Source organism: Schistosoma haematobium, chromosome 1 (assembly GCF_000699445.3).
Source record: "Schistosoma haematobium chromosome 1, whole genome shotgun sequence".
Lineage (NCBI taxonomy): Eukaryota > Metazoa > Platyhelminthes > Trematoda > Strigeidida > Schistosomatidae > Schistosoma > Schistosoma haematobium.
Window position 1 is genome coordinate 28319814 of NC_067196.1, and position 25507 is coordinate 28345320.

Sequence of the window (25507 nt, forward strand, 5' to 3'; positions counted from 1 at the left end):
TCGTTCTATCTATAGAAAAATCCGGACTAGTAGTTATTAGGTATTATGTATGCCACAGTCATTCGGAGTTTGACGACGTCTTTACATATAACACCTTAATAATCAAAGTATACCAACACAGTAAAACCAGAAGTTGGAAATGAAAGGGTTCGAAAATATCGTTGGAAGGTTTTCACTATGTTAGGAAGCGTTTAGTGTAAACTGGCTGACAGTTGTAAGGGATGCGTGACACATCGAAAGCACTCGTGATCGGGTGCAGGTGAGGGACCGAGCGATTTCAGCTGTGTCTAGAAAAACTAGTTGGGTTGGAATGAATGTTGAAGGTGCACAGAAATATTTATTTTGGGGATTTATTTACAGTCCTTGTCTAGACCATGGAACATGGGAGTTCGGAGGCGAGGTTCTCTCTTCCGAACACATAGTGTTTTCAACATTCAATATAGAATAATAAGAAATATGATGTCTACGCAGAACAAGGAAGTGAATAACCACTCAAGCTATAATATGTCGATATTAAAAATATGTTTTTCACCGACTGGTGACCAATGTAATGTAAGTAATTTTGGCTCGATCAATTTATTAAAGTAAATATGACGGTTCGGTTTCCGCACGGTATTGCGGAATCACTAACTCATCAAATCTTTGACCTTTTTCTTATACAGTCGATGGTAACCACAACTTAATCAACATTCAAAGATAGTCTATAGATTTCATGCACCTATTTTACTAGCTTGTTAACATATCTCGGTAGTATATACCTTTGTCCCACAAATTATCACCCATGATTTGCAGCAGGAGTCATCTACATAGGAACGAGAGTTATAAGTGAATGAAAAATAAGAAAAAGAGGCAAGAGCGTCTGAGAAAGTGCTGTGAGTGGGCTTCCCAACAATATGCTGATGAGGTACGACTTTTTCAAGCTCTGTTCGACTTTCATGTATTTATTCACCTGCCTCTTGAATCGCCCTCAAGTTAAAAATAATGATGGACCTTTCTCGAAAAAAACTGCTGAAAGTCAGTCAAACCTGAAGAAGTGATTCACTTTTTGTGCAAAATAATCAATCACAAAAATAAATGCACGATTACAAGTGATAAGTGTTCATTTACACATGGATTTTGCTTCCACAACGGGTTAGTAATTTGGAAGGAAATAGACACGGTGTAGACATCTTAGGCACGAAAGTGCAAGTAAACAGAAATTTAGTTTTTTGTGAGAAAATATACATGAACCTGTTGTAAAATGAATTCGTCAGCAAAGTCGACCAAGTGTGTGACCTTGAATCTGTGATGAATTCCTTCTATAACCGGGTTTGTAACCGCGGATATAATGTTCGCTGACCAGGACAATCATCACAAGATTAGGAAGAATATGATGAAAATACTGAGGGTCCTAGAGTCAAATAGTCTTTTTAGGGTCAGCAACATAATAGGATTGCTACAGAATAACTATTTGAATGATTTGTTAATATGCATGTTATAGTAAGACAATATGATGTATGTACCATTGATTACGTTCATATATTATATAATGAGTTTGGAAAGAGCTCTTCTACCTCTTTAACAACGAGCTGCTGAAATGCTTACATGCTTTCAACTTATGTTGATGGTCTAATCAGTTTTAGTTTGGAAAGAACAGGAGGCTAAATGGCCTGTGTTAGTCCTGGCCAATAATATTGATATTATGTACCTTAAAAAACTATCTGGGTGTCAATATCTCCTATCATATGTCTCTTCGAGATCATCTGCAGAAGGTTCAAAAACTGAGGTCTCATAATCTCAAGGTGCGGCTTTGTTTGTCTCATCGAGTGATGAATGACTGAGGCGCTCTAATGAACAGGAAGCATTGCTTTACTGATAAAAAAGTTCGAGAAACAACTTGATTTTCACAGAAGACAGTTTATTAGTTGGGAATATTACTAAAGAATTGGTTAATTTAATAAGGTGGGTTTAAACACAACCTACCTTGGAATTTTCAAGGCCAACTCTCTATTTCCGCGCATTCAAGAAGTGACGCTTCTTGGGTCTTTCATTTTATCGCGCAGTGTGGGTGTAGATTTCTACTGATCATTTGGTACTCCTTAATCAAAGTGCGCATTTGGTTTTAAAGTCGTATTGTTGTTTTGCTTTTTAATTCGCGCCATTTTTCAGGACACTGATGATTTCATAAAATTCACGCAGTGATCACTGCTTTGAAAATACTGGTTTGTACATAAGGTGACCATGTGATCTTCTGCTTCCATATTTTGCAACAACCACAAAGTTCTGGTGCACTTGTTACCATTTATTTATGTGCTTGGATAAGCCTAAACAGCTTTTCTGTAACTTCGAACCACGGCCTAAATATTTATTACAGTCACCACAAAAATAGGGAAGCCGATTTTAAGATTTTATTATGAATAGAGTCTTTGTTTTGTTTGAACACCTTTGGCTTTTTTTACAGCGGTTTCAGTGGTTCTCGTCCGGATATATAAGCCTATATAATTGTAGAAATATTTTGCGTCCGAGTAAGTCTGAGATTTTGGTTACTCCTTCGGGGTTTTTAACTTCAGTCGTATTAGATCGTACGTATATGTCTTGAGAGAATTTTCAGAATTATCCCTTATCTAAGTGCCTCACGTTTAGTTCTACTTTAACAATTCCTTGTGAAGTTTGACCTGTCATTGATCTGTAACTAACCAATATGAAAACAGATTTATGTAATAGTAATAGGTTTTAAATACGAACTTCAGTTGGGATTGACTTTGAAGTGCATTCCAATATCTAGAGCTGAGTATATCACTCCTGGTCATATCCAGTGTTCTCGATCAGTGTTTGCTACTCTTTTAGAGCTTGAGCAAAAAGGAATACTTTGAAGAATTTTATGGGTAAATATTCCGAGGTAATATACGAATGCTAATGTGCAAAACCGAAGTAATTTCAGATTTTTTGTTGGTGTATTCCTAGGTTATATAAAGGCTCCACATCAAATAAAGTGAAAATGCTCAACCGTCATCCGAGTTTTAGTCATTTTGTTGCATAAAAATCCTTTCATTTAAATTTAAGGCGTATGTCTGTCGTGTGTGCTTTATGGGCAGAATAAAGATCACTACACATCGGATATCGTACGTGGTAAATCCTTTGAATCTCTGGTAGAGTGATGTACATTTCGAAAGTAAACACTACTTGAAGTGATGATAGTTTTACCGTAGAGAACCTGTATGAAATTTTTGCTATCCTTAATTACTTATTAGTATACTTCAAATGCTACTAGTTATTTAGCCTTTTGAATCGGAAAACTTCTTAACGTTTTGGCGAACACCGTGACGTTTTAATCTGTTTTGTACATATGATAATTCAAAATCCATCTCCGGTTATTCAATGATAACGCATTTGATTCGGACACGATCTACCCATACCTAATATTTATTTAAACTTCCCCTATATTGTTTTGTGAGCCTTTCCTTTTTCTTAAAATCCTCGTAAGCTTTTCAATTTTATTATAATCTCGTGGGTTTTTATGGAATAGGGTGTGCTAGTCTTCTACCGAATTTATTCACTTTCCATATCGTTTCTCGTCTTGAACTGTGTACATGGCACCATAATTCAAAAGGACGTTTCAGTACACAAAAGTTCATAGACATCGATTTATCCTGTATATGCACCAACTCTATATGTTATATTTTAAGCTGTAAAAGTTTTCGTACCCATTATTTTGTGGTCTTTATATTTTATTTGTAATTCAATATATTTTTTTATGAAACATTTTGGTTTGTGGGTTTTAAAGCTGATATTCTTTTTTCCTATTAACGTTTGAAAATGGTTATCTCCTGTTAAATGAGATTTATATACAATCTCTTTGTTTATCCTGATATTTGTTGTTTTCCACCATCCCACAAGTGGTTGTTTTACAATTAATTGGAGCTTTCATGAGTTCAGTGGCTATACAGAAATGACTTTCTGCCTTTTAATTTTCCGCTTAACCTAGGGTTATGTATCAGTAGTGATGTGATTTCGAACATGTTATTTTCTCTTGTCCGTCTCTGCGTCGTGTGGTATCTTGACTAACTTTTGAATAGTTAACTGAACAAACATTACTTGTGTAGTTTTACTGTCATATCGCAAATTGTTTCATCCTTTTTTCACCAAATTGAGGTTTCTCATCGTTTTGCTCTGGGTTTTGTGTTCTCTTTGATTAATGTAGTTGGATGTACCTCCTAGCCTCCCACCTAAAAGTTAAATACTTGTATATCGGACTTATTTGTCCGTATCTTAGAATTCAACGTAATTAGTTGTTAGATGATCCTTATTTCATTTCTCGATTAATTGTTTACATGACAGATAATCTGTAGTCTTGTTATCTCAAGTGACTTCTTTATTTTAAGCGATAGGTTTATTTTTCTAGCAATGTACAATTAAATAGTTCTGTTTCTGATATTCATTCGTTTAACTTTTGACCCTTGATTTCATGTAGATTTACATATCTACTCACTTTACTCAACTATCAGTTAACTATCATTCATATTGGTGTTGAATGGGATAAATAGGTGTTTCTTGTCTTTTTTAAGTAACGTGCTTTTGTTTCTGTCTTTCATTCAAAAGTCAGCCATAAGAGATGTGCTGTCTATATTACTATGAAAACTAGGATAGTAGAAGAAAATGGAAGCAAAATGTAGAAGTATCAGTCAGAAGACAAAAGATGATTCTATTACCTTTATAGTAAATAAATATCTTTTCCTTGGAAGTAATCCTGTCTACTCAGTACACTAAAATACGCCAATGAAACTCAACACTTTGTTAAAGGGTTAAACTAAGTCTGTTGGATAGTTTGTAACTAAATATTGTCAGCTTACTAGAGACTATTAGTTAGTGTCAATAATACTGGATTTTTACATGTTTCACCTTTGTAATCTATTTCTACTTGGATTATTGTAGTACCTGAAAACCCTATGGGTGCTGATTTTTTTTTCAGGCTTCCTACATGGATAAAAAACTGGCTGAATCTATTGAAGAATGGATGAAGCATGACAAGGTAACTGCCTTTTCGTTTTTATGTTATCGATTTTGCTTAAGAATGAAAACACTCGCTCACAAATCAAGTTACTGAAAGATAAAGAAGCGTGGGATGAGTTACGAAAGTTATTGCTAGAAAGAATGGCATTTGGGACTGCTGGTTCGTATAGTTTAGAGTTTCACTGATATTTTTTAGGATTACGAGCAAGAATGGGACCAGGATATTCTCAGATGAATGACCTAACAATTATACAAACAACTCAGGTAGTGAAAATTAGTCTTAATCCCTATCAGTTTCAAGGGTTTACTTAAGTATTCGCTAAAAACATTCTCAGGTCTCAAGTCAGATGGAATTATAGTTGGTTATGATGCTCGACATAATAGCAAAAAGTAATCGTTTTCCAACTAATATGTCCTATCCATCTAGATGGGCGCTTATTGTCGCTAATATATTTATTAATGCGGGCTGTAAAGTGTACTTGTTCAAAGATACATTCCCAACTCCTATGGTCGCATTTGGTGTTAGGCTTTTCAAAACAGCCTTGGGTGTTATGATTACTGCATCACACAATCCGAAAGATGACAATGGTTACAAAGTAAGTATAGCTTCCTTAACCTAGCTTTTTAAAGGTTTACTGGTCGAATGGATGTCAGATAATCAGTCCCCATGACAGTGGTATATCAAGTTGCATCCTTGAAAGCTTGGTACCTTTGGAAACTTCATGGAACATAGATAATATTGAGGCGAATCCTCTCTGCTTAGATCCAATGCCTAGGCTTTTGAAAACTTACTGTCGACTACAGAAGAGTAGACTTTGTTTTACAGAGTAAGTTGTGTTTGCTTTACTATATATATATATATATCAACAAAGTTGCAATGTGGTCACTATTTAGGTGACTTGACATTACGTACATCATGTTGAGATTAGATGGCGGTTGAAAGTAGTCGAACTTAAAGTCTGTAGGAAATATAACCCAAATTTTCTTCACATCTCTCAGGATATGCGGCGTATTGTAATTCAATGCTTTTCCATCAAATTTGTCAGTAAGTTGAAATATAAAAATGAATATTATAGCCTGCATCTTGTTAAATGAGATTAGCAGTGTCGTTGTATTCACTTAAAATCATTCCTAAAATGATTATCATCATAAAAGTGAGTAATGCCTTCTAATGACAGTATTTGTTTGCGTTCATATACCATTTAAAGGTCAGTCAAAGAAATGGAAAACGTTTTTATTGGGATAAACTTACTTACTTACTTACGCCTGTTACTCCTCGTGAAGGAGCATAGGCCGCTCACCAGCATTCTCCATCCAACCCTGTCCTGGGCAATCCTTTCTAGCTCCGTCCAGTTGTAATTCATTGTTTTCATGTCTGCTTCTATTATCCGACGCAATGTGTTCTTTGGCCTTCCTCTTTTTCGCTTCCCTTCAGGATTCCAAGTTAGGGCTTGCCTTGTGATGCAGATTGACGATTTGCGTAATGTATGTCCTATCCATTTCCATCGTCTTTTCCTGATTTCTTCTTTAGCTGGAAGTTGGTTTGTTCTCTCCCACAGATAGATATATTATTTCTTTTCGCTAAACATTTATCGATGTACGTAGGAGGCTATATATATATATATATATATATATATAGCCTCCTACGTACATCAATAAATGTTTAGCGAAAAGAAATAATATATCTATTTATTTGAAATGTTTTCTGAAGCAGTTTGTTGTAGCTTTTCCATCGTTTGTCTTCCGAGTCTAGTCCACCATTATTGTACGTTCATATTCTTGGAAAACTTCAAACCACCCATTATTCTGCCCTTAAAAACGTCTCTGATGGAATAAAATGATTCACAATTTTTCTTTTGCCGATTTATTAACCATGTTACACAAAATTTGCCAGTCTCCGATCACCATCAAAGTTTCAGTATTACAGTGGTTGGTATTTTAGTTTATTCATAGGATTTTGGGAATTATTAAGCTATTCCAAGCATTGTTTTTTGATACTGCTAGTTCTATAAGCCATGCGACGAAGCCATTCTGAGTATATTTAAGGTCTCAAGGAAATTCTTTTCTGTCAGCTTAAATCCTTGATGTTCAGGACTGAAACTCTGGATGTTAGTGCTTATTTGTTAGCTCCAGTGGTAACCACCAATTTCGACTATCTCGAGAGGTCCGACCATACAGCTCAAGGACAACATAATCCTTCAGGGCTCAAAACGGTCGATTCCCTCTTAACATCTAAAATCAAATACAGTATGTCGATGTGTGGCACGTCTTAGTTCTATCATCCTTGAGAACTTGACAGTGACATTGATTAGTATTTTGAATTCAACTCGTATACATTCTTGTTTTCTGTGTGAAAAAAGTGTATAGGCTGAACACAATTAATCAACTTTCCTTCGAAGTAAAACGTATTTATAATGGTCTGTAGTTAATTTGTAGAGTATATTTTTTTATTTTCCTTACTTTTGGTTTTAATTATTAGATCTGAAAATATAAAATGCAAAACCCCTTTTGTGTATACGCCTATGCATGGTGTAGGTTGGGAAGCAGTTAAAGCACTAGTTTCGTGTTTTGGGTTTCCTCCACTTGAACCAGTTCCTGAACAGGTATGTTCTGGTTTCCTGTAATCTGGTTTTTTAAATGTATATGATGTGTCGTAGATATTTAAACGTTTCCAACTACCCCTCTACTCGATTAATACGTGAACACAATTTAATCACATTCAGAAATATATGTTGCTCATCAAACAAGTGTAACGCTAATATTACTACGAAAATCATTTAACATCCAAAGAATCCTTTTCACGCCTAATCATACTTAGTTCAAATCATTCCGAGTTTTGAATACACATTAAAATTAATGAACATATTATAATATTTCGATGACTGGCACTTCAGTAAAATACTCCAGTAATATTTAATCACTTGGTAAATCACATTCTCCTTGTTATTTGAGGCAGATCAAAAATTTCCAACGGCATTCTTAAACTTTTATTGCAAGTTTTAAGCTTACTGATCAACTATTCTAACGAAATAGCTTTTCGATATTATGTTTGCTAGTAACATTAGTCACTGTCTGCTTAAATACTTGCATGGTACTATTGTTAATGAAACCGAAAAAAACTATTGATTAATAAATAAATTTTAGCCCAAGGGAAACAACCAACCGTTTAAAGTGCTTTACAATTTGATTTCTTTAATACTCCTCAGGATACGTATAAGTTGTTCTATTTCAATCAAGACTCCTATTTCCAGGCTTTTCGGCCTGGATACAAACTAGAGGTTAAGCGTTCGCGCGCGGGATCGTGGATGCACACTGCTGAGGAGTCGTCGTCAAGTGCTTCCAGGTTTTTGATGATGGTCTAGCTTAGATTGACTCGTGAATTCAACTTCGAAAATACTGCGATCTCCACAAATCCCCTAAAATCGATAAACTATTAAACCATTGATTCTTGTTCCAATAAATGACAGTTTTAATTTGAGTTAATTCATGATGTATCCTAACTGATTCACTAGTATCAATTGTAATCTCAGTTTTGGGAATGATCCAGTTAGTACCAAAAGTTGGAACTCCATATTCGAATTTTAAGTGCTCGTCACCAGAGTTATGTCTCTACCAACCTAATGTTTTCGAATCGTTTAAACTTATTCTGTACTACTCTGAAGCGTATTCATTTGTTACTACATATGTTTCAGTTTACAAGATATAAAATGATTTTCACCAAGAAGTATAAATTGATTTTCGTTATTGACTTCTCATTGATTTGGTTCATATCTAAAACTCAATCCAATTTATACTTAATATTGGAAGTTGTACAGGGGTTCATATATTTAATGTGGTTTTGTGAAATACAATCTAGTTAATTCTATTCGAATACATTGATAAGAGTTTTTCTTACTGTTTGTCCTAGTGCTTGTATCGATAATCACTGATTTTTATGCCAGGTTGCTTTTTAACAATGCGGATTTCAGCAATCGTGTTGACTTGCTTTATAAGCGTATCATCCACATAAAAACTAACTCGAAAAATTTATAATTTTGTACTTACAACTTTTCTTTAAAATCTTTAAAGATAATGCCTGATCCAGACTTTCCAACCGTTGACTATCCAAATCCAGAAGAAGGTCGTTCTGCACTCAATTTAGGTATTAAACATGCGGAATCTATTAAAAGTACCATCATTTTTGCCAATGATCCAGACGCTGATAGACTAGCAGTTGCTGAAAAACAAACATCGTAAGTTGATGAACACATTTAGTCTCAATCAGTTAAATAAAAAAACGTGCTGTACGTTTGCAGTTAAAATAAGCGAAGATTTCTTTGTAAACTTTATATAAGTTTCTTCTTACCTGAGGTAAATCTAAATCAGTTATAGTAAAATATTTACAATTGATTGGTCACTGTGTAGTGACTAATATCACGTTTGTCCATTTGTTTAGTACTGATCAAATCTTGTCCATCAAGCCGCAATGTGGTCACAAGCCTAAGTGACTCGACATCGCATGCACTAAGTTGATATGTTAGGTGGTTAACACGTTCCGTGCTATTTGGAAGTTGCCAACGACGTATACTTGTAGTTCTGAGGGAACTAATATTTACTGGTTGATTCAAACCTGCATCACCCAGCTTCACGGTGTGAAATATCACCACTGACCTATTCGGACAGCGATACGGATTTCGTAGATCAGTTAATTCCCACTGAAATTAATGCCTGTTTATCAAGCCTTACTCTTTTCTTATCATGCCAGTTACGTCAATTTCTGTAGTAATAAATCTATGCATCTATCTATTACTAGTTACTACAGATTACCAACATAATTTTGGTGAAGATCCATAGACATATGTTTTCAAATCCAAACAGATCATTATACATCTTGACCGAAAATGTTTGCCTTGCTACAAGTTAATATTTTATTAATATTTTACTAAAGAATATCATATGTATTTAATTGGTAGTGGTCAATGGAAAATTTTCAGTGGCAATGAACTTGGAGCTTTATTTGGTTGGTGGTTATCTTTGCAGTGGAAAATACACAATCCTCAAGTAAAACGTATGTTATTACAAAAACGCATTATTCAAATTTTGAAGCGTTTTCTTTTATTAATCTGGGATTCAATATGGCTTTTTTTTTAAATAATAAAAGCTTGTTGTTTAACTAATCCAATTTTACTGAAGCTAAGAGTTAAGTAGGAGAGATATTGTATTTATTGAGTAAAGCAAAGTTATTATAGTTGATTATATGCACATAGACCTTGTGATACATATCTTTTGTTGTTGTTCTTTCCACAGATGTATGGTCTAATCTCTTTTCCTCTACACTTGATATTGGAATTTATGACATCCTGTTATCCTAAATATTTTTATTTTCACTAGTATTAGGCTAATATATTTACAGTTTTAGAAATTTATTTTTTAGTAGGTTAATTTGATTCTTATTTTATCAATTCAGCCCAATCAAGTACGTAATGGTACTTAGTTATGATTGTTAAACTAATATATATATATATATATATATATATATATACTTATTTATTTTATTTGAACACATAAATATAGGTACAAGAAGGCACCTAATAGATATGCACCACATAAATCACTCGATTTGTGTGAGGGTTAGGATACTGCCCGGGTGCTCAAACCGAAGTAGATGGTTTTCTTAGAGGACCACACCCAGAGCCTTCGACCTAAAGGTCTAATCCACAAGGCAGTGGAGCAATGTCAGGAGATGCAGTCCCATGGTAGCCGGTAACCAGCAGTTGTTTCATACGCCATTTGTTCCTTCAGGATCCTGGAGCTGATGTGCACAATTTGTTTGGAATCAGGGTTTTCCAACTCCCCTAGGTGAACCCTCCGTGTCCACCGTCCCGGTTAAAGCACCAGACATTCGCTTTTCGTCTTCTCAATTTCGTAAACAACAGTGATGCCGCGAAAAGGCAGTGAGTAGGGCTTCCCTTTGCAGTGGCTGTATACGCGTGGCCATATGATAGCACTTCGAGAGGGAGAGTTGACTCTCCTCACTCTTGACCGTACCAGTGCATTTGGGGAGCGAATACCTATTCACTCTTCATTTTACTTCTATAATACATACCTTTTCACTTGTTCTTCTCGAACTATATTGTTAATGCTTAATCATTCTTATTTTCATCGCTACATTATTTCGACTCCATTTGTATTCCTATGGTCAGCTTCATCTCGGTCTTTTATGGTATAGAAGCTTCTGCTCATACACATGTATGCCAGGCTCTAGTTCGATTATGACTGACTGATTAAAACTAGTGAAATGTGTTCATGTTATGATGATGTCTAAAAACGTTTAGATTTGTTGGGTTTCACAACTCATCAATACCTTTTCATGACCCAGTAAACTAAATTTTCTAATTTCTTTTTTCCTTATTAGTGTCTAGTTGATATTCTAATGTATTATCTATTTTTTTACTCGTTCAAAATTCATTATCATTTATGTATACGAATATAATGTGTTATTTAATTGCTGTTTATTAAGGTAATGAGAGATTTATTGTGAATAATTAATCTTCTCGATTCCGGTTGTTACAAAATAGTCGAAGTATTTTTATCCCATAGATTCTTCATTGTCGTGCTACTCTCTTAATGTTTAGAATGTAGGTACTTGGTTTTTATTTTATTAATTGCGCGGAGTTCGATAGTTGATTGAGTAGTTAAGTTTTTTCAACACCAATCCTGGTTAGCTGACATTTTTGGAAACTTGTGTAAATTAAAATGGTATATGTAATAAAAAAATTTGTACAGTTAACTATATTTTCCATCTACATAAAATACTGCAGATCGTATCTGACCTTAGTTTTATATATATACATAAAGAATATGCATAAACCATGTAATTAATTACTTTGTTTATAGTTAGATTAATAAAAAATAGGTTCAAATAAGCTAGTTAGCTTCTTAATTATCTTATAGACAATCATATGTTCATACAATCGATACTGTTAAAAAATTATAATATTTAGAACTTCCGGTATATATGTATATAGTAATGATGATTTAACTACAAACTGTTGAATAAAAAACTAGGTGTATTCAAGATTCCTATGAAATAGAATTGTCAAGATACTTAGTAATCAGTCATATTTTGCCATATAGTTAGATAGTGCTCATCAGGGGTTGAAATTAGTTAGGAAAAACATTGAGCATCATAAAGCTTCAGATAACAGGTCCTTCTTGGTCTGCGACTAATGTCAATGTGTAACAGTGTAGTTTCCGAAGGTTTTCCAACATCCAGTGGCAACAGTATGTTAGTAACTCTGAGGTTCGAAAATATGCGTTCGAGCTTAATGATGGTAAATCACATAGTGTCACCACCTACAAACACTGACTTCGGCAACTTGAAAATATTTTGCGATCATCCCAGCGACCTCTATATCATTCATTATTTGCCGATACTGTATGGCACATGATATTTTTGGCGCTTGGTTGTATCAGAATTTATGCTCATTAAGTAGTATTATATATATATATATATTCGAGGTGACCGTTTCACTTTTTGTCTCATACCGCTGTTATATGGAAATTTGTTATAGTATCATTCTTTAGAATGTCGAGAAATATCTTAAACTTAATAGCGAAAGTAAACTTTTATGATCAATTTTGTTATATGCATATCGTTTTCTTTAAAAACACCACAACTCAAAAATGAACAATTGTCTACCGAAATTCACAAGCTATTTAGACATTCCTCTTAAGAAAAAGTTTAAACTACTTTTTTCACTCATTAGTTTCATTCTTATTCTGAATATTCAGGTCGAGAAAATAACAAAATTTTACTACCCAGTAATATAGCTACAAGAAAGTATTTTTTTAAAAATACTTAGACAAAACAGTTATGTAGAGAAATATTAAGTAATTGTTGGCGTGGCAGAGCAGTAGCAACATTAATGCTAATACAACATTGCTTAATCTGTTACTTTTTTGTTAAAGTTTTGAGAAAATTAAACATTGTCCATTTGTTGTCAAGTTTACCTGTTACTATCCTTTCCCTTTAATTTTTGCATGAAGAAACGTGTTAATACTCCTGTTTTATGTATGTAAACTTGTATCGAATAAAACTAGAGTCTCATATTCATCTTAGGGTAATCATGTATTACAGACTATGTTTATAGAGGATAATCAATATCCTTGAGAGATTAACAGTTCACCTTGTGCTTTTTTATTTTCACACACTTAGTTTAAACCTACAGTGCATCAAAATTTGTCAACTGTTAGCCAATGTGAAATAACGATATTTCTAAAGGCTTTTTTTACAAATCAGATTAAACTATGCTCAAAAGCGAATTATTTAAGTTTCAAATAGAATCTAAGTATATTTTTTTACAAAACAGTACAACTAGTACAATCGGAAAACCCATATTTGCTGACTTGCATTATATTCAAGAACTATAAGGTTTACTGAAATAAATGTAGGTACGTTTTGAAGTCAGTGAAGTACTAGTTTCTTTATGGAAAACTAAGCATTTATATTGTATATGTAAGCAAATGAATAACTTCACGTTCAATAATTATTATTTCTATCAATTCGCATTAAAAACAACTTGAAATTATTGTCCCTCTGGCTATTTATTGACAAATATAATAGTGTTTTTTAGGTTCAAATGATTAATTTCCCAATTGATTTTTATCGTAGCGTAATCTTATTTATTCCATTTAAGTAACTTAGTTGTCTTCACCTGGGACGTTTATCTTGTAAGATATTGGTCATAATTGTTAACATCCTGATCTTAGGATCGATTATAGACAAACATTAGTAATCGGAAGTAAATGATTCTTCTTGTATTTATCTATGTTTCCTGATAAATTTTAGACCAAGCAAAATATCGACCATTGTTATTATGGAGTATATATAATAAATTATGCACTATTATTCCCTTGTTCGCTGTTTTTTCTAACCTTTGTAAGAGTTTGCCTGTTTCAATCACTTTGCGTCAATTATTCTACAAAGAAATAAAGCTACAATCCCTGCAAACATATCAAATTCTGTAGTGGAAGTATGACTTCTAAGAGTCTGTGTATTACCTACCTCTTTTTAAGTCACATGCATTACATCATGATTATTGTAGTTAGAACCTCTTCCCGCCCTAACACGAGAAGCTAAATTAAGCAATTCTGGACTCCGAATAAAACCATTGAAAGCGGAATCGCCATTGCATTTTCAAATGAGTTGAATAGCCAGTTAAGGTTCAAGGGATGGTGAATGTAAGGTTACATATATTTCTGCAATATTATACCCATCTATAATCATTTCTAGGTCGACCATACATAAAATAAATAAACTACCCATATGAATGTAAATTGTTTAAATTCTATATGCGATGCAGAAAATTAGTGCTATTAGAGCTTTAGGTATGTTTTAATAAAATTCCCCAGATTGAAGATAAATACTTATTTTAAAGTCTTTTAATTTATTACAGTTCTACTACTAGCATATACTTTTTTGCATTTTACATCACGGACTGACCTTACTTAGAGAACCATTGGAAACTCGGCAACATTGGATAGCTTTTTCGTCCTAATATGAGAATGCTCTTCACTGCACATCTTCAACCCTATCGGGAATCGAACCCAGGACCCTTAGGTCTGGTAGCGATTATTTAAATTTTAAACCAGTGAATGGATGTCCAATTGTTTACGCCTCTAACTTCAATCAATTCTTTATGTTATGCGACCATCATCCAGTGCTATTGGTTAGTTACTGGCTCACTCTCGTGATGGTTGAACTCCACTGGTCACGATTATCTAGCTAATGTCATTTTGTGATATAGTCTATGAAATTCAACAATCTCCGCAAATCTATACTAATACACGCTTTCTCAAAAACATCACCTTTTTATATGTACTAGTTGCGTATGGTCTCTTTTTCGAAAGTTTCAGTTTCATTTAAAAATGTTGATAAAATTCATTCAAAGTCGTTAAAATTCCTTTCTCATTTGTATGTTGAATCAAGAAAAATGTACTTGTCACTGTCATTTATTTTAATTCACTAAATATTTGATCGAACCACGTATCAGGGTATAGTCGAGCCGATTTTTCGGGTTTATTGTAGGATAGTAACGACGAAAAATTTAAAATTGTGTTTCATGCCTTTCACAATCCACACTAAATTTTCTACCACCAACACTGAATACAGTTTCTTATTATTATCAAGATGCTTGTTCAATGAGTTGAAATTACAGATCATACAGTCCAATGTAATATTTAATTTAATTTTATGTTACTATTTTACAGCTTCCAGTGTTGCTGTATTATCTAGTACTGTGTCTTCTAAAATATTAAAAACTATTGCCGAACAAGAAGGGTTTCGATTTGAGGAAACTTTAACTGGTTTCAAATGGTTGGGTAATCGATCCTGTGAGCTTGAGTCGCAAAATATTAAAACAATTTTCGCTTTCGAAGAAGCTATAGGTAAGACTCATCATTATTTCCTGTTATACACTGTTCTTCCTGCAATTTGTTTGTCAATAACAGAAATCATAAACATCTTATGAATTCGAAGGTTCATTTTATTAGATCGTTTCTTCTAAACTCTTTACTTTTTTGATGACAATTTGATTTAATATCGAATTTCCTTAAAGCTTCAGTAAAATATTTAATTTTCCGTTTATTAAGCTGGGAATTATATCCGCCTATTTTATGTTTATTAATAGAATTCAGTATATGATTAAGACCTTTAAGCCTTTTGTTTTAATCATATATCACAACTGCTTCTTTAAGATTATTTTACACTCACACATAATTCCACTGTAATTATTAGAGTGGCTCATTGTAGTTAGCTTATAGAGAGTTCGCCTTATCAGAGGCTGGTGCAATGAGAAGAGAGATTCGAGATTTCTTTTGTAAAATACTCACTAGTTTTGTAGATATTTTCTTGTTGTGATATTATTTGGTTATCCAACCATTTAAGTAAAACATCTTATTAACAGATATACATTAACTAGGAAACACAGAAAAAGCTATGTGAACCAAAGGGTATTTAAGACATTAATTCGCGTTCACTTCCACATTTAAAAATCTAATAATAAGCTATACAAGTTTTCGTGTCCTGAACAACATTAAGTCTAGCTGAAGCATGGTTGGATTGGCATTCACTTGTTAATAATTTCGGCACGTGAAAAAATGTTTTAAAGTTGGTCATGAACGAATATTTTCAATACATTTCAAGCAATGCACATATATATATATATATATATATATATATATATATATATATATATATATATAGTGTTTAAGTTAGTACCCAGTCAGTATGTCAGTCAATGAAATTATGTGGTAGTATCAGCAAAGATAAATGTGATATAAAACATACACATTATTTACTAACTGGTAGGCTTCTTCAGTTTCTCATATTAGCTGTTAATATGCATCGGAGATGAAACATAACTTATATTCACACGATACTATTTCATAAATTCAAAGAATAGTGTGAGGACGGCTCCTAAAGAACTCAAGGAATCTTTAAGAAGCTATAAAAGAGCCGAAGACATTTCATCTAATCATCGTTTTAAAGAATATTCCAGAATCTCGACGTGTAGCTTCCCGAATGGACAAATGCTACAAATCACTGCATACAGATTGAATAACTGTAATGATGATTTCGTTTTTATCAAAAACGATAAATACCTGAGTATTTTGCACCATATTTGACACTGTTTGGAATAAGATTCATTTCTACTCTTCTTTTGTGTTCTATGTTGTGACTTGGAAGGTTCTAGCGTTCGAGTGCTCAAATTATACGTGGTATTGCAAACATCCATGTTTTAGATATAACAAACAGTAATCGTGATTGCCTAATAAGTTCTAGTTTAACAGTCCATGACCAGAAAGTTACAAAGAGATTTGTATACTGAATTGTACTCTAGCTCAAATTTTTTTCGGTATGCTTTTTAAAATCCATTTGCTGTAGTTTCTTCTGTTTTTATATTGATCGACATGATTTTTCAAAATTCCGTTAGTTAAATCACATTTCAGTTATCAGTCTGTCATGACTATTCCATTGTTTTTTATTTAATTTCGTAACTATTTGGTGATAAATACAATTTTGTCAGTTAATTAATTAGTAATATCATACAATTATTTTTCCATGGAAATGCAAGAAATCGACATTGTTTATTTTTTAAACTTTAAACTTTTTCTTATACCGGATAAATTCACTTCCATAACCCTTGAATTTACTCTTATTGTCAGGTTTTATGTGCGGTGATGTTGTCTGGGATAAAGACGGTGTTGGGGCTTTAGCAGTTATGGCTGAACTCACTTCTTATGTTTATCATAAAGGAAAACTATTATCTGATCAATTAATAGAGATTTATAACATGTAAGTGTTAATAAATGGATTATACTTAGGAGATATTAACCTTTATTGATTTTCATTAGAATGGGGATTTGTGGAGATTGTAGTAATTTTAATATTGAATTCTTGAGTCGATCTAAGCTAGACCACCATTGGAAACCTTCTGAGGAGTTCAGTGCTTCCAGGTTTTCAGTTGTAGTCTAGCTTAGATCAACTCATGAATTTAACCATTAAAAATTATTGATTTATTGGCTGGTAAAAACACTCAAACCTTAGGTCCAAAGTGTCTTAGGCCTATTTGACTGTGAAGACTTTAGTTTCGATCCACTGCTTGGTCATTAAGCTCTGAGATGAGGGGAGAAGATATATTCGGTCATTTATAAATTTGATATGATACCATGTTCAAGCAACTACTCAATCGCTGTTGTAAACTCGGTAAATATTTGTCAATTAGTTATTCGAATAGTGGCACCTGATATTTCGTTCATCCTACTCTTTTCTTTTTCACCTGGAAGAGTATCTAATCACTTTTGGGATGGAATATATGTTTCCAGTTAGTTACTAAAACGATCCTAGTGCGTTGTACAGGATGTCATCTGGCACATAAATCAAATTATGTGGATTAGTGTTCCCTACATTCATGTCAATCATCCTCCTACGAAGAGCTTTAAATATCACATCATTTCGTCTTTACTTTATTCTTTCTGCAAACTACGTACTGTTGACTATTAACAGTCAAACGTTTGACTTCAATGTATTCGAAATTCATGGTTTTCTTTTGAAGATAAGTTTACTGGTTATACCTTTTCTGGGTTTCTAATTACCTTTTATTTAATTGTCATGCAGTTGACTTTTTGAACTCTGTTCGTTCATCATTATAATGTTTTTCTTAACTTTAAGCACGCTCGCACATGTACACACCCTTTTTTCATGACTGATTACTACAATCTACAAAAATGAATAACCTTAAAGAATTGATTTTTCCCCCTCACAATAAGGCCATTAGTGATTTAATTTTGATTTTAAAAAATGCATTTGGAACTAATTATAACTAACTGAGCAACCATACCTTTTCCTTTTTGTTTGTTTCATGTAATAATATTTTAAGTTTATGAATATTTGTCAGTTGCTTCTCATTTTTGAATTGACTAGATTCTATCAGCTGATGGCATATCCACATATTCTTAGATTACTTATACATTCTAGTAAACTTCCAAGTGAATTAAATTTGACCATTCGAGAGATCGCGAATTTTTTTCGAAATCAGATAAATGCATGATTCTTAAGAATCAGTGTAGATAAAATGTTTTGGTCCATAGCTTCCTGTTGATTAACTCGGAGAATCGTACTCTGTATTTTTTGAATATTCAATGATGGTTGTGTTGTCATGGTTACTAGTAACGACGCATAAAATTTTAGCATTCTAGGAATTCTACTTCATCTAAACTCAGTTTTGTTCGCTATAGTGCAGCGTACACGAGGATACATGTAAATATTATGTAGGAATTACATGTTTGTATTGTAACAAATATGTTCCTACAGACTAGTAATTTCATCAAAAATGATTCTATATCAAAGATCATAGGCATTTCTAAACTATGTGAGATCAACTATTCCCTTTATTACGATGAATTGCTAAGATCTTAAAATAAATTCCTCTAATAGTTCAATCATCAAGTATTGGAGTCTACATTTTGACTTTTCTGCGTGAGACTGTTAGGTCCTGGGTTCGAATCCCGCGAGGCGGGGTCGTGGATGAACACTGCTGAGGAGTCCCACAATAAGACAAAACGGCCGTCCAGTGCTTCCAGATTTTCCATGGTGGTCTAGCTTCAATTGACTCATGATCTCAACTATTGAAATTACTACAATCTCCACAAAACCCCTTCTGATACTTTTCTGCTAATGTTTGTAAAAATCAGAATTCATCCAATAGCCATAAATCGTTTTCCACTATTATCGTTTTTGATGATCTGTAAATATATCTTTCATACAAGAGTTATTTTCATTAACACCTTATTTTAACCACAGACTTTTCATCTATTCATTTATTCCAATGGCCCGTTGGATACTTTAGTCCAATGTAATGATTCGAACACATCTGGGGGAAAAAAGTGGCATGCTTCATTCTAGTCAATTAAAGTTATTTCATTAAGTACTTTAACTAATAACCATTTTACGAATGTTGATAATTTAAATAAGTAATAATAAGAACGGGGAGCGGAAATTTTTCAGATCCAAAGTTTACACCACTGTTCATCAGTGAATTCTAGCAAGAACCATGTGTTTTAGACCATTTTAACCAATTGCAGAAATAAACACGTTTGTTTTTATTTCACATACTTAACTCTATATTATACACCTAATATGAACAAATTATTACTTTCTTTGCTGCCTTTTCACGTTACTTTTTATTGAATATCAGTTATGGTCAACATATTTCCAATAATGGTTATTACTTTTGTCATGAACCGGAGAAAATTGTTAAAATGTTCAGTCGCATACGTAATTGGCCTAATGAACCTGGTCCTAAAGGCTATCCTCAAAAACTTGGTCGATTTCAAATAACTGGTATACGGGATTTAACAGTTGGTTATGATGATCATTATCCAGACTTAAAACCGGTAATATTAATTCAATTCCACACTAATGTGAACCATTTCCTGTTATTGTTTTCAATTAAAGTTGAATTAGGACTAACACTACGATCCGGGATTTATATTTCGTTTGCTGAGTGTATTTGAATCTTACTGTTATTGTCTGTGTTAAGACGTGAACTGAGTACCTTTGACTTCAAATTCCAACAAGTCATCCACTATGTTGTTGAGTCCAAGTAGGCACTATCTTGTGCAATCAACATGAATTTTGTTTATAAGAGTATGGATTTTCCCTTTGTTAATACCTTTCTTGGTATATATGCATTCTAAGCAAGTTACCCTGATGTTAAGATTTAATCATAAGTTTTTATTAAAGTTAAATGATGATTGCAATAGAATCCAAAATACACGTTCTGTCCTATTGTATTGCTTTTTTTCTCAATTCAATTTATACATTATTTAAAGTTCATACTTCTTTCGAAGTAAATGCACCGTGTAAAATTATATCATATACGTAGGAAGATAGGTATACATGTGCATCACACAACAATGTAATCACGTTTTCATAAAGCTTGATAATTTGTGTTTTATTATATTGTGCTCGTTTAATTAACCTAAGGTCATCGGATCGGAGTCAAAACGTTTAATAAACTGTTTATGTGTAGTAATGCATTGATATAGATCAAGTAAACCAATTTGAAAATTGACTATACCATGGTGAAAAAATATTTAATTTCAAAAGGAATCATCTTATCAGTAAGCTTAGTAGGTATTACGCTACGTATTCTATGCAAATAAATAATAGAATACAGTGATTCTTTTTTTTTCATATCTTGTCATTCATATGTGTAGTAATTTAATGCTTTAATGTTTAACTCTTTCGTTTAGTCCACCAATGAAATATCTGACTTAATTTCTTCTTTTCTGTCCAGGTATTACCTGTTAGTAAGTCAAGTCAGTTGATTACTTTCGATTTCTCAAATGGTGTGACACTAACGCTTCGTACAAGTGGAACTGAACCAAAAATTAAATATTATTCTGAATTGAGGTCGAAACCTGGAAGCGAGTAAGTGATTTCATTTTTCTAACATTATCGTTTCTTAGTATAAAATCCCTCAGTAATCCATACTTCCAGCATATTTTGATATCATGTTTATTATTTTTAAGACTCGTGGAGAACATCTTAATGATTTGCAATACAGTAGTAATAACACCTTCAATAGTAGTCAACTTGATCATTGAATTGTTTCGTTGTACGTGTCACAACTTTCTATTAGATTCTAACTTGTAACGACTAACTGACACTACGTCTACCATGGGACTTAGTTATCTTAAATATAGTTTCAGAATTGATTTTGAGTAGTCTTTGATGTTGGTTTTTGCACTACTCCTCAACAGATACCCAGTTTTTCATGTTTTTAGACAATTTTTAATTTATGCATCATCTTATGGAAAATATTTTCGAATCAGTCAGTGTTTTCAAAGTAATGTGCCACATTGTTTGTTTCTTTTTGTTATATGTATCTACTTTTTTATATACTTATTGTTATTAGGATGATGTAATTATGTCATCTATTTTACAGTAATACACTGTAACACGGTAAAAGTAGGGAAAATAACGAAACTAACAGGAAAGAAAATAATAACAATAGAAAACAATTTATGACAGAAAATAAAACATTTTTGAAAAGCTTATTCGTTTGATGAGAATGGATGTGTTATTACGATTGATCCTTAGTCATTTCGTTTTTTAAAGGCACTCCTCGTCCCCCTAACTAAATATTATTGGTTGATGTCTGAAAGATCCATGATAAATGGACTTTTTCAGTTTTCGACCTGATTTCACTCAGCTTTCATAAAAATCACTTGAACATTGCAATGTTTTGTTCTAATCACTGTGATACTGTCATTGTAATTCCTATAGCTAAACCAACAAGTATAGAGATTTAGGAAATGAAAATCATCACTTTTGTTGAAAAATAATGTACTTAAACTTTTTTCTGATAGATATATTTCAACTGTTCAACAAACTTGCCATGATCCCTTTCAATAAAAAATATGCTGTTTTTATTGACTCTTGAGTATACTAAAATCAAATAACAGGAGATAATTACCTGTGACATAGAAGATGGTTCTCGATAATTTTTTATGTCACAAAGTGGAAGTCCAATTTTTTTTACATTTAGAATTTTAGTTAGTCTATAGGAATGGTGTTTTTCTCATCCAAGATTATGCAGTGAATTCATCAAATCTGGAAATATTTCTCCCTATGGATTTAGACTAGCCGAGAATGAATTAAAAGCAAGGTGTATCACTTCAGTAAATACTTATCATATGGCTCGTGACGAATATTCTGAAATTGTAGTGTAAAATAGTAGTAGTAGTAGTTTACTTATTGACTACTCTATTGGATGAGGATCATATCCTATTGCAAATTAATGAAGATTAGAAATATAGGTCACTGGATTCTACTTCAAATATGATACTTAGATCGACACTTCAATATCCTATATTCATTCTCAAGTGAGCTCCCAGATGTGTACTGATGTGGAGTAGTTACAGATTAGAACGAAATAACTATCGAGTACATTCTAGTTTTCAATGATCCTTTAATTTATATTAATTTGTAGTACAAATTACCTTCATTTTGTAGAAAAGTTTTATGAAACCACTTTAGTAAATGATATTTGTTTATTTATGAGGAAATAATGTTAATGTGTAACTCTTCTCCAAGATTATTAGTATCTTCATATGAAGATATTTCTCTTTTTTTTCTTTAACACACTCCTACTTCTCGACTTGTTGATATAAGCTGTGAAAACTTATACCAATTTACATTCATCAAAGATATCTGAATAATTGACTATTTTACGTTTATTAATCAGTTAAGTTCATATCATTCTATTTGTTTCATACATTCAACTGCAAAGTTTTATTCAAAGATATGAAGTAATCTAATGAATTTTTTATTATTCACATGTGAAATTTAATTTAATTAACTAAATAGTTTGATTAAAAGAAAATTGTTTATTACTAATTATATACGTGACCATTTATTGTTTAGGTTAAAATCTATTGTGTTATATATTAGTTTAGATGAACCCTTTCTATTCTTACATAAATGATTATTTCTAATTTATCTATTTAATGTAATTCATGTATTAACACAGATTATAGATGAAACGTTAATTATAATTCACAACAACAACAACAACAACAAATATCATACACATCAAGAAATATTAATGTTAAGAATTCTATCTCACTATATTCAATTCATGTAAATTTATCTAACTGTAAAACTAATTAATTTGACTTGAATTTCTTAGCAATAACCAAATATTTTTTTAAAATTCAATGTTAAGAAAAATAAGCGGTAAGACTATAATTTATGGACAATCTTTGAGCGACGCTAGACTGACTTTGAAACCGTTCATCTAATAACTAGGACCAAATAAGGGTTATAAATCTGCATGAGGAATTTGAATTTTGATTTACAGTTGATGGTTAAGGTTAGTAATTATATTTAGAGGTTTTCATCACAAACTGACATCAGCTATAATGTCAAATTGGTATTTAACCAAATGGGTGGGTTAACTCTGTGTTGAATGATTGATGTAATAAAAATTCAAATGAGAAATAAGTTAGATGAATTTATTTTAGACATTCGTTTACTCAGACAGATACGTAGGTAAGAAGCGAAGCGGAAAATCCAAGCATACCGACTTGATTTGACAAAGCATAACTCAATATTTATAGTCAGATAGAAAAATCAGATATGTGATGAATTGAACAAGCGATACATACATATACAATCATATAAAAATGGTCAAAGTTAGAATGGGATAGATGACAAAATCAAGTATAAATGCTGACTCAAAAAGTATAAATCAATTAATCTGCTCAAAAGCCGAAATAATCCATGTAGGTGTGACAGCACTAGAAGTTGTAGTCTTTTAATATTAGTTGATACTTCTCACTGATGTCTCACGAATATAAAATCAGTGCATGCTGAACACCATCTACTCTCTAGTGTATATTAAAAAGAATTTATGTTGAATCCATTGTAAATTTCATCAATATACTAATTGCGTCTATTTGGTTTTCTTTTTTTTTTAACCAAAACAAAAATCAATGAATTCCAGAGCATCTGTGGAATCTTTAACAAATGAACTTCAAGAACTTATGAATAAAATGATTGAAGAATTTTATGAACCTGAAAAAAATGGTTTCCTTCCTCGTGTGGATTAAATTGACGTTGTTATTTACTTATTTGTTTTGGTTGTTTATTAGTTTAAAGGAAAGAAAATCATGCTTTGTTTTTTTTGTTGTTGTTCTATGTACTTTTATTTGTTCACTCTTTGTTACTGACCTTTTTATCTATTTTGTTTATTTATTTATTAGTTCACTAATTTAATAAATTTTGAATGATATTTTCTGTTAATTTGTAGCTTTGATTTTCAATTTCATTTTGATGAACAGAAAAATAAAGTGTTTTAATTATTTGTTATTGTGGTTTAATGTTAATTATTTCTGTTATATATGACTGAATCTACTGGTATCTGTTGTTATCTCAGTTGTTAACACAAATAATTGGATAACTTTGCCTATCTAATAATGTCAAGATTCTAATTGGAATGGTAAATAATGGGATTGGGAATGTGCGAAATTTCTGATCTACTGGTGAGGAATGTATATGTATCGTAATTATCTTTGATATTCTCAATCTATTCCATACTCAATCTTTCTTAATTCAAACATAATTTATATACATTCGATTTTCAGTAACACCTGTTACTGACAAATATTTATTGATAGTATATCTATTTCACTGATGATTTATATATGGCTGGATTGTAGGAAATTTATTGTACTTGAGTTTTTATGAGCTCACTAATATTTCGACATACGAATAGCCGATGGTCTCTAAAATGGGTGAAGCGTGTGTCCTCAGCTCACTGTTTAACAGGTGGATTGGTACGCTTCTGTTTCACTACTACTAATTCTTCTTGTACGTTAAACATGTGATCGGTAAGCTATAACTCAATATATTTAGTTACTTGCTACCGTTTCGAACGTACTTTGGGTTTTATCTAACATAAGTGATATCCTTCCACACTCCTAACTATCTTTAAGATTTTTCACACTGAAACGCTCTTATCTTTTTTAGATAAGATTTAGTATCCCACATAGACATTCTCCAGTTGACAATCTTGATATTATCAATCGCTGTATGTAATTAAACCTAAGATAATTCTTTTGTAAAAGATGACTTTCAGAGTTTTTCTGGAAGATATCTGTCAAAAACAATAATAAGGAAGATGATTCAATGTTGTTTTTGCTGGAACAATGTCATATTGATAAATATTGGTTGAATTGGTCAAGGCAATTGTACGTTGAACAATAATTCACTGTTTTCATTGCTCTATTTAGACTAAATGACGGTCTACGCAATAATCGGACGAACTCATACTTCTGCGTATTATAGGATTAATGAAAGAATTTATTTCAAGTCCACTTTTATATTAATACAGTTAATTACGTTACCTAACACAGGTTAAAATTTGAAACATAAAAATTGAACCGATTTCAAAATCATGCAAGAAAA

General features: G+C 32.3%; 1 protein-coding gene across 1 annotated transcript; it reads left to right on the forward strand.

Annotated features, from left to right (window-relative positions):
- The first annotated feature begins 1970 nt into the window (after nucleotides 1-1970).
- On the forward strand, nucleotides 1971-24746 carry PGM2 (Phosphoglucomutase-2). Its single transcript, XM_051214987.1, has 13 exons — nucleotides 1971-5008; nucleotides 5050-5149; nucleotides 5186-5253; nucleotides 5291-5379; nucleotides 5417-5585; nucleotides 5620-5816; nucleotides 7469-7592; nucleotides 9058-9221; nucleotides 9942-10036; nucleotides 15241-15417; nucleotides 17197-17326; nucleotides 19728-19926; nucleotides 20832-24746. Exons 1-13 carry the CDS (start codon nucleotides 4958-4960, stop codon nucleotides 20967-20969), a joined length of 1701 nt encoding a protein of 566 aa, XP_051073629.1. The 5' UTR covers nucleotides 1971-4957; the 3' UTR covers nucleotides 20970-24746.
- Nucleotides 24747-25507: the final 761 nt, after the last annotated feature.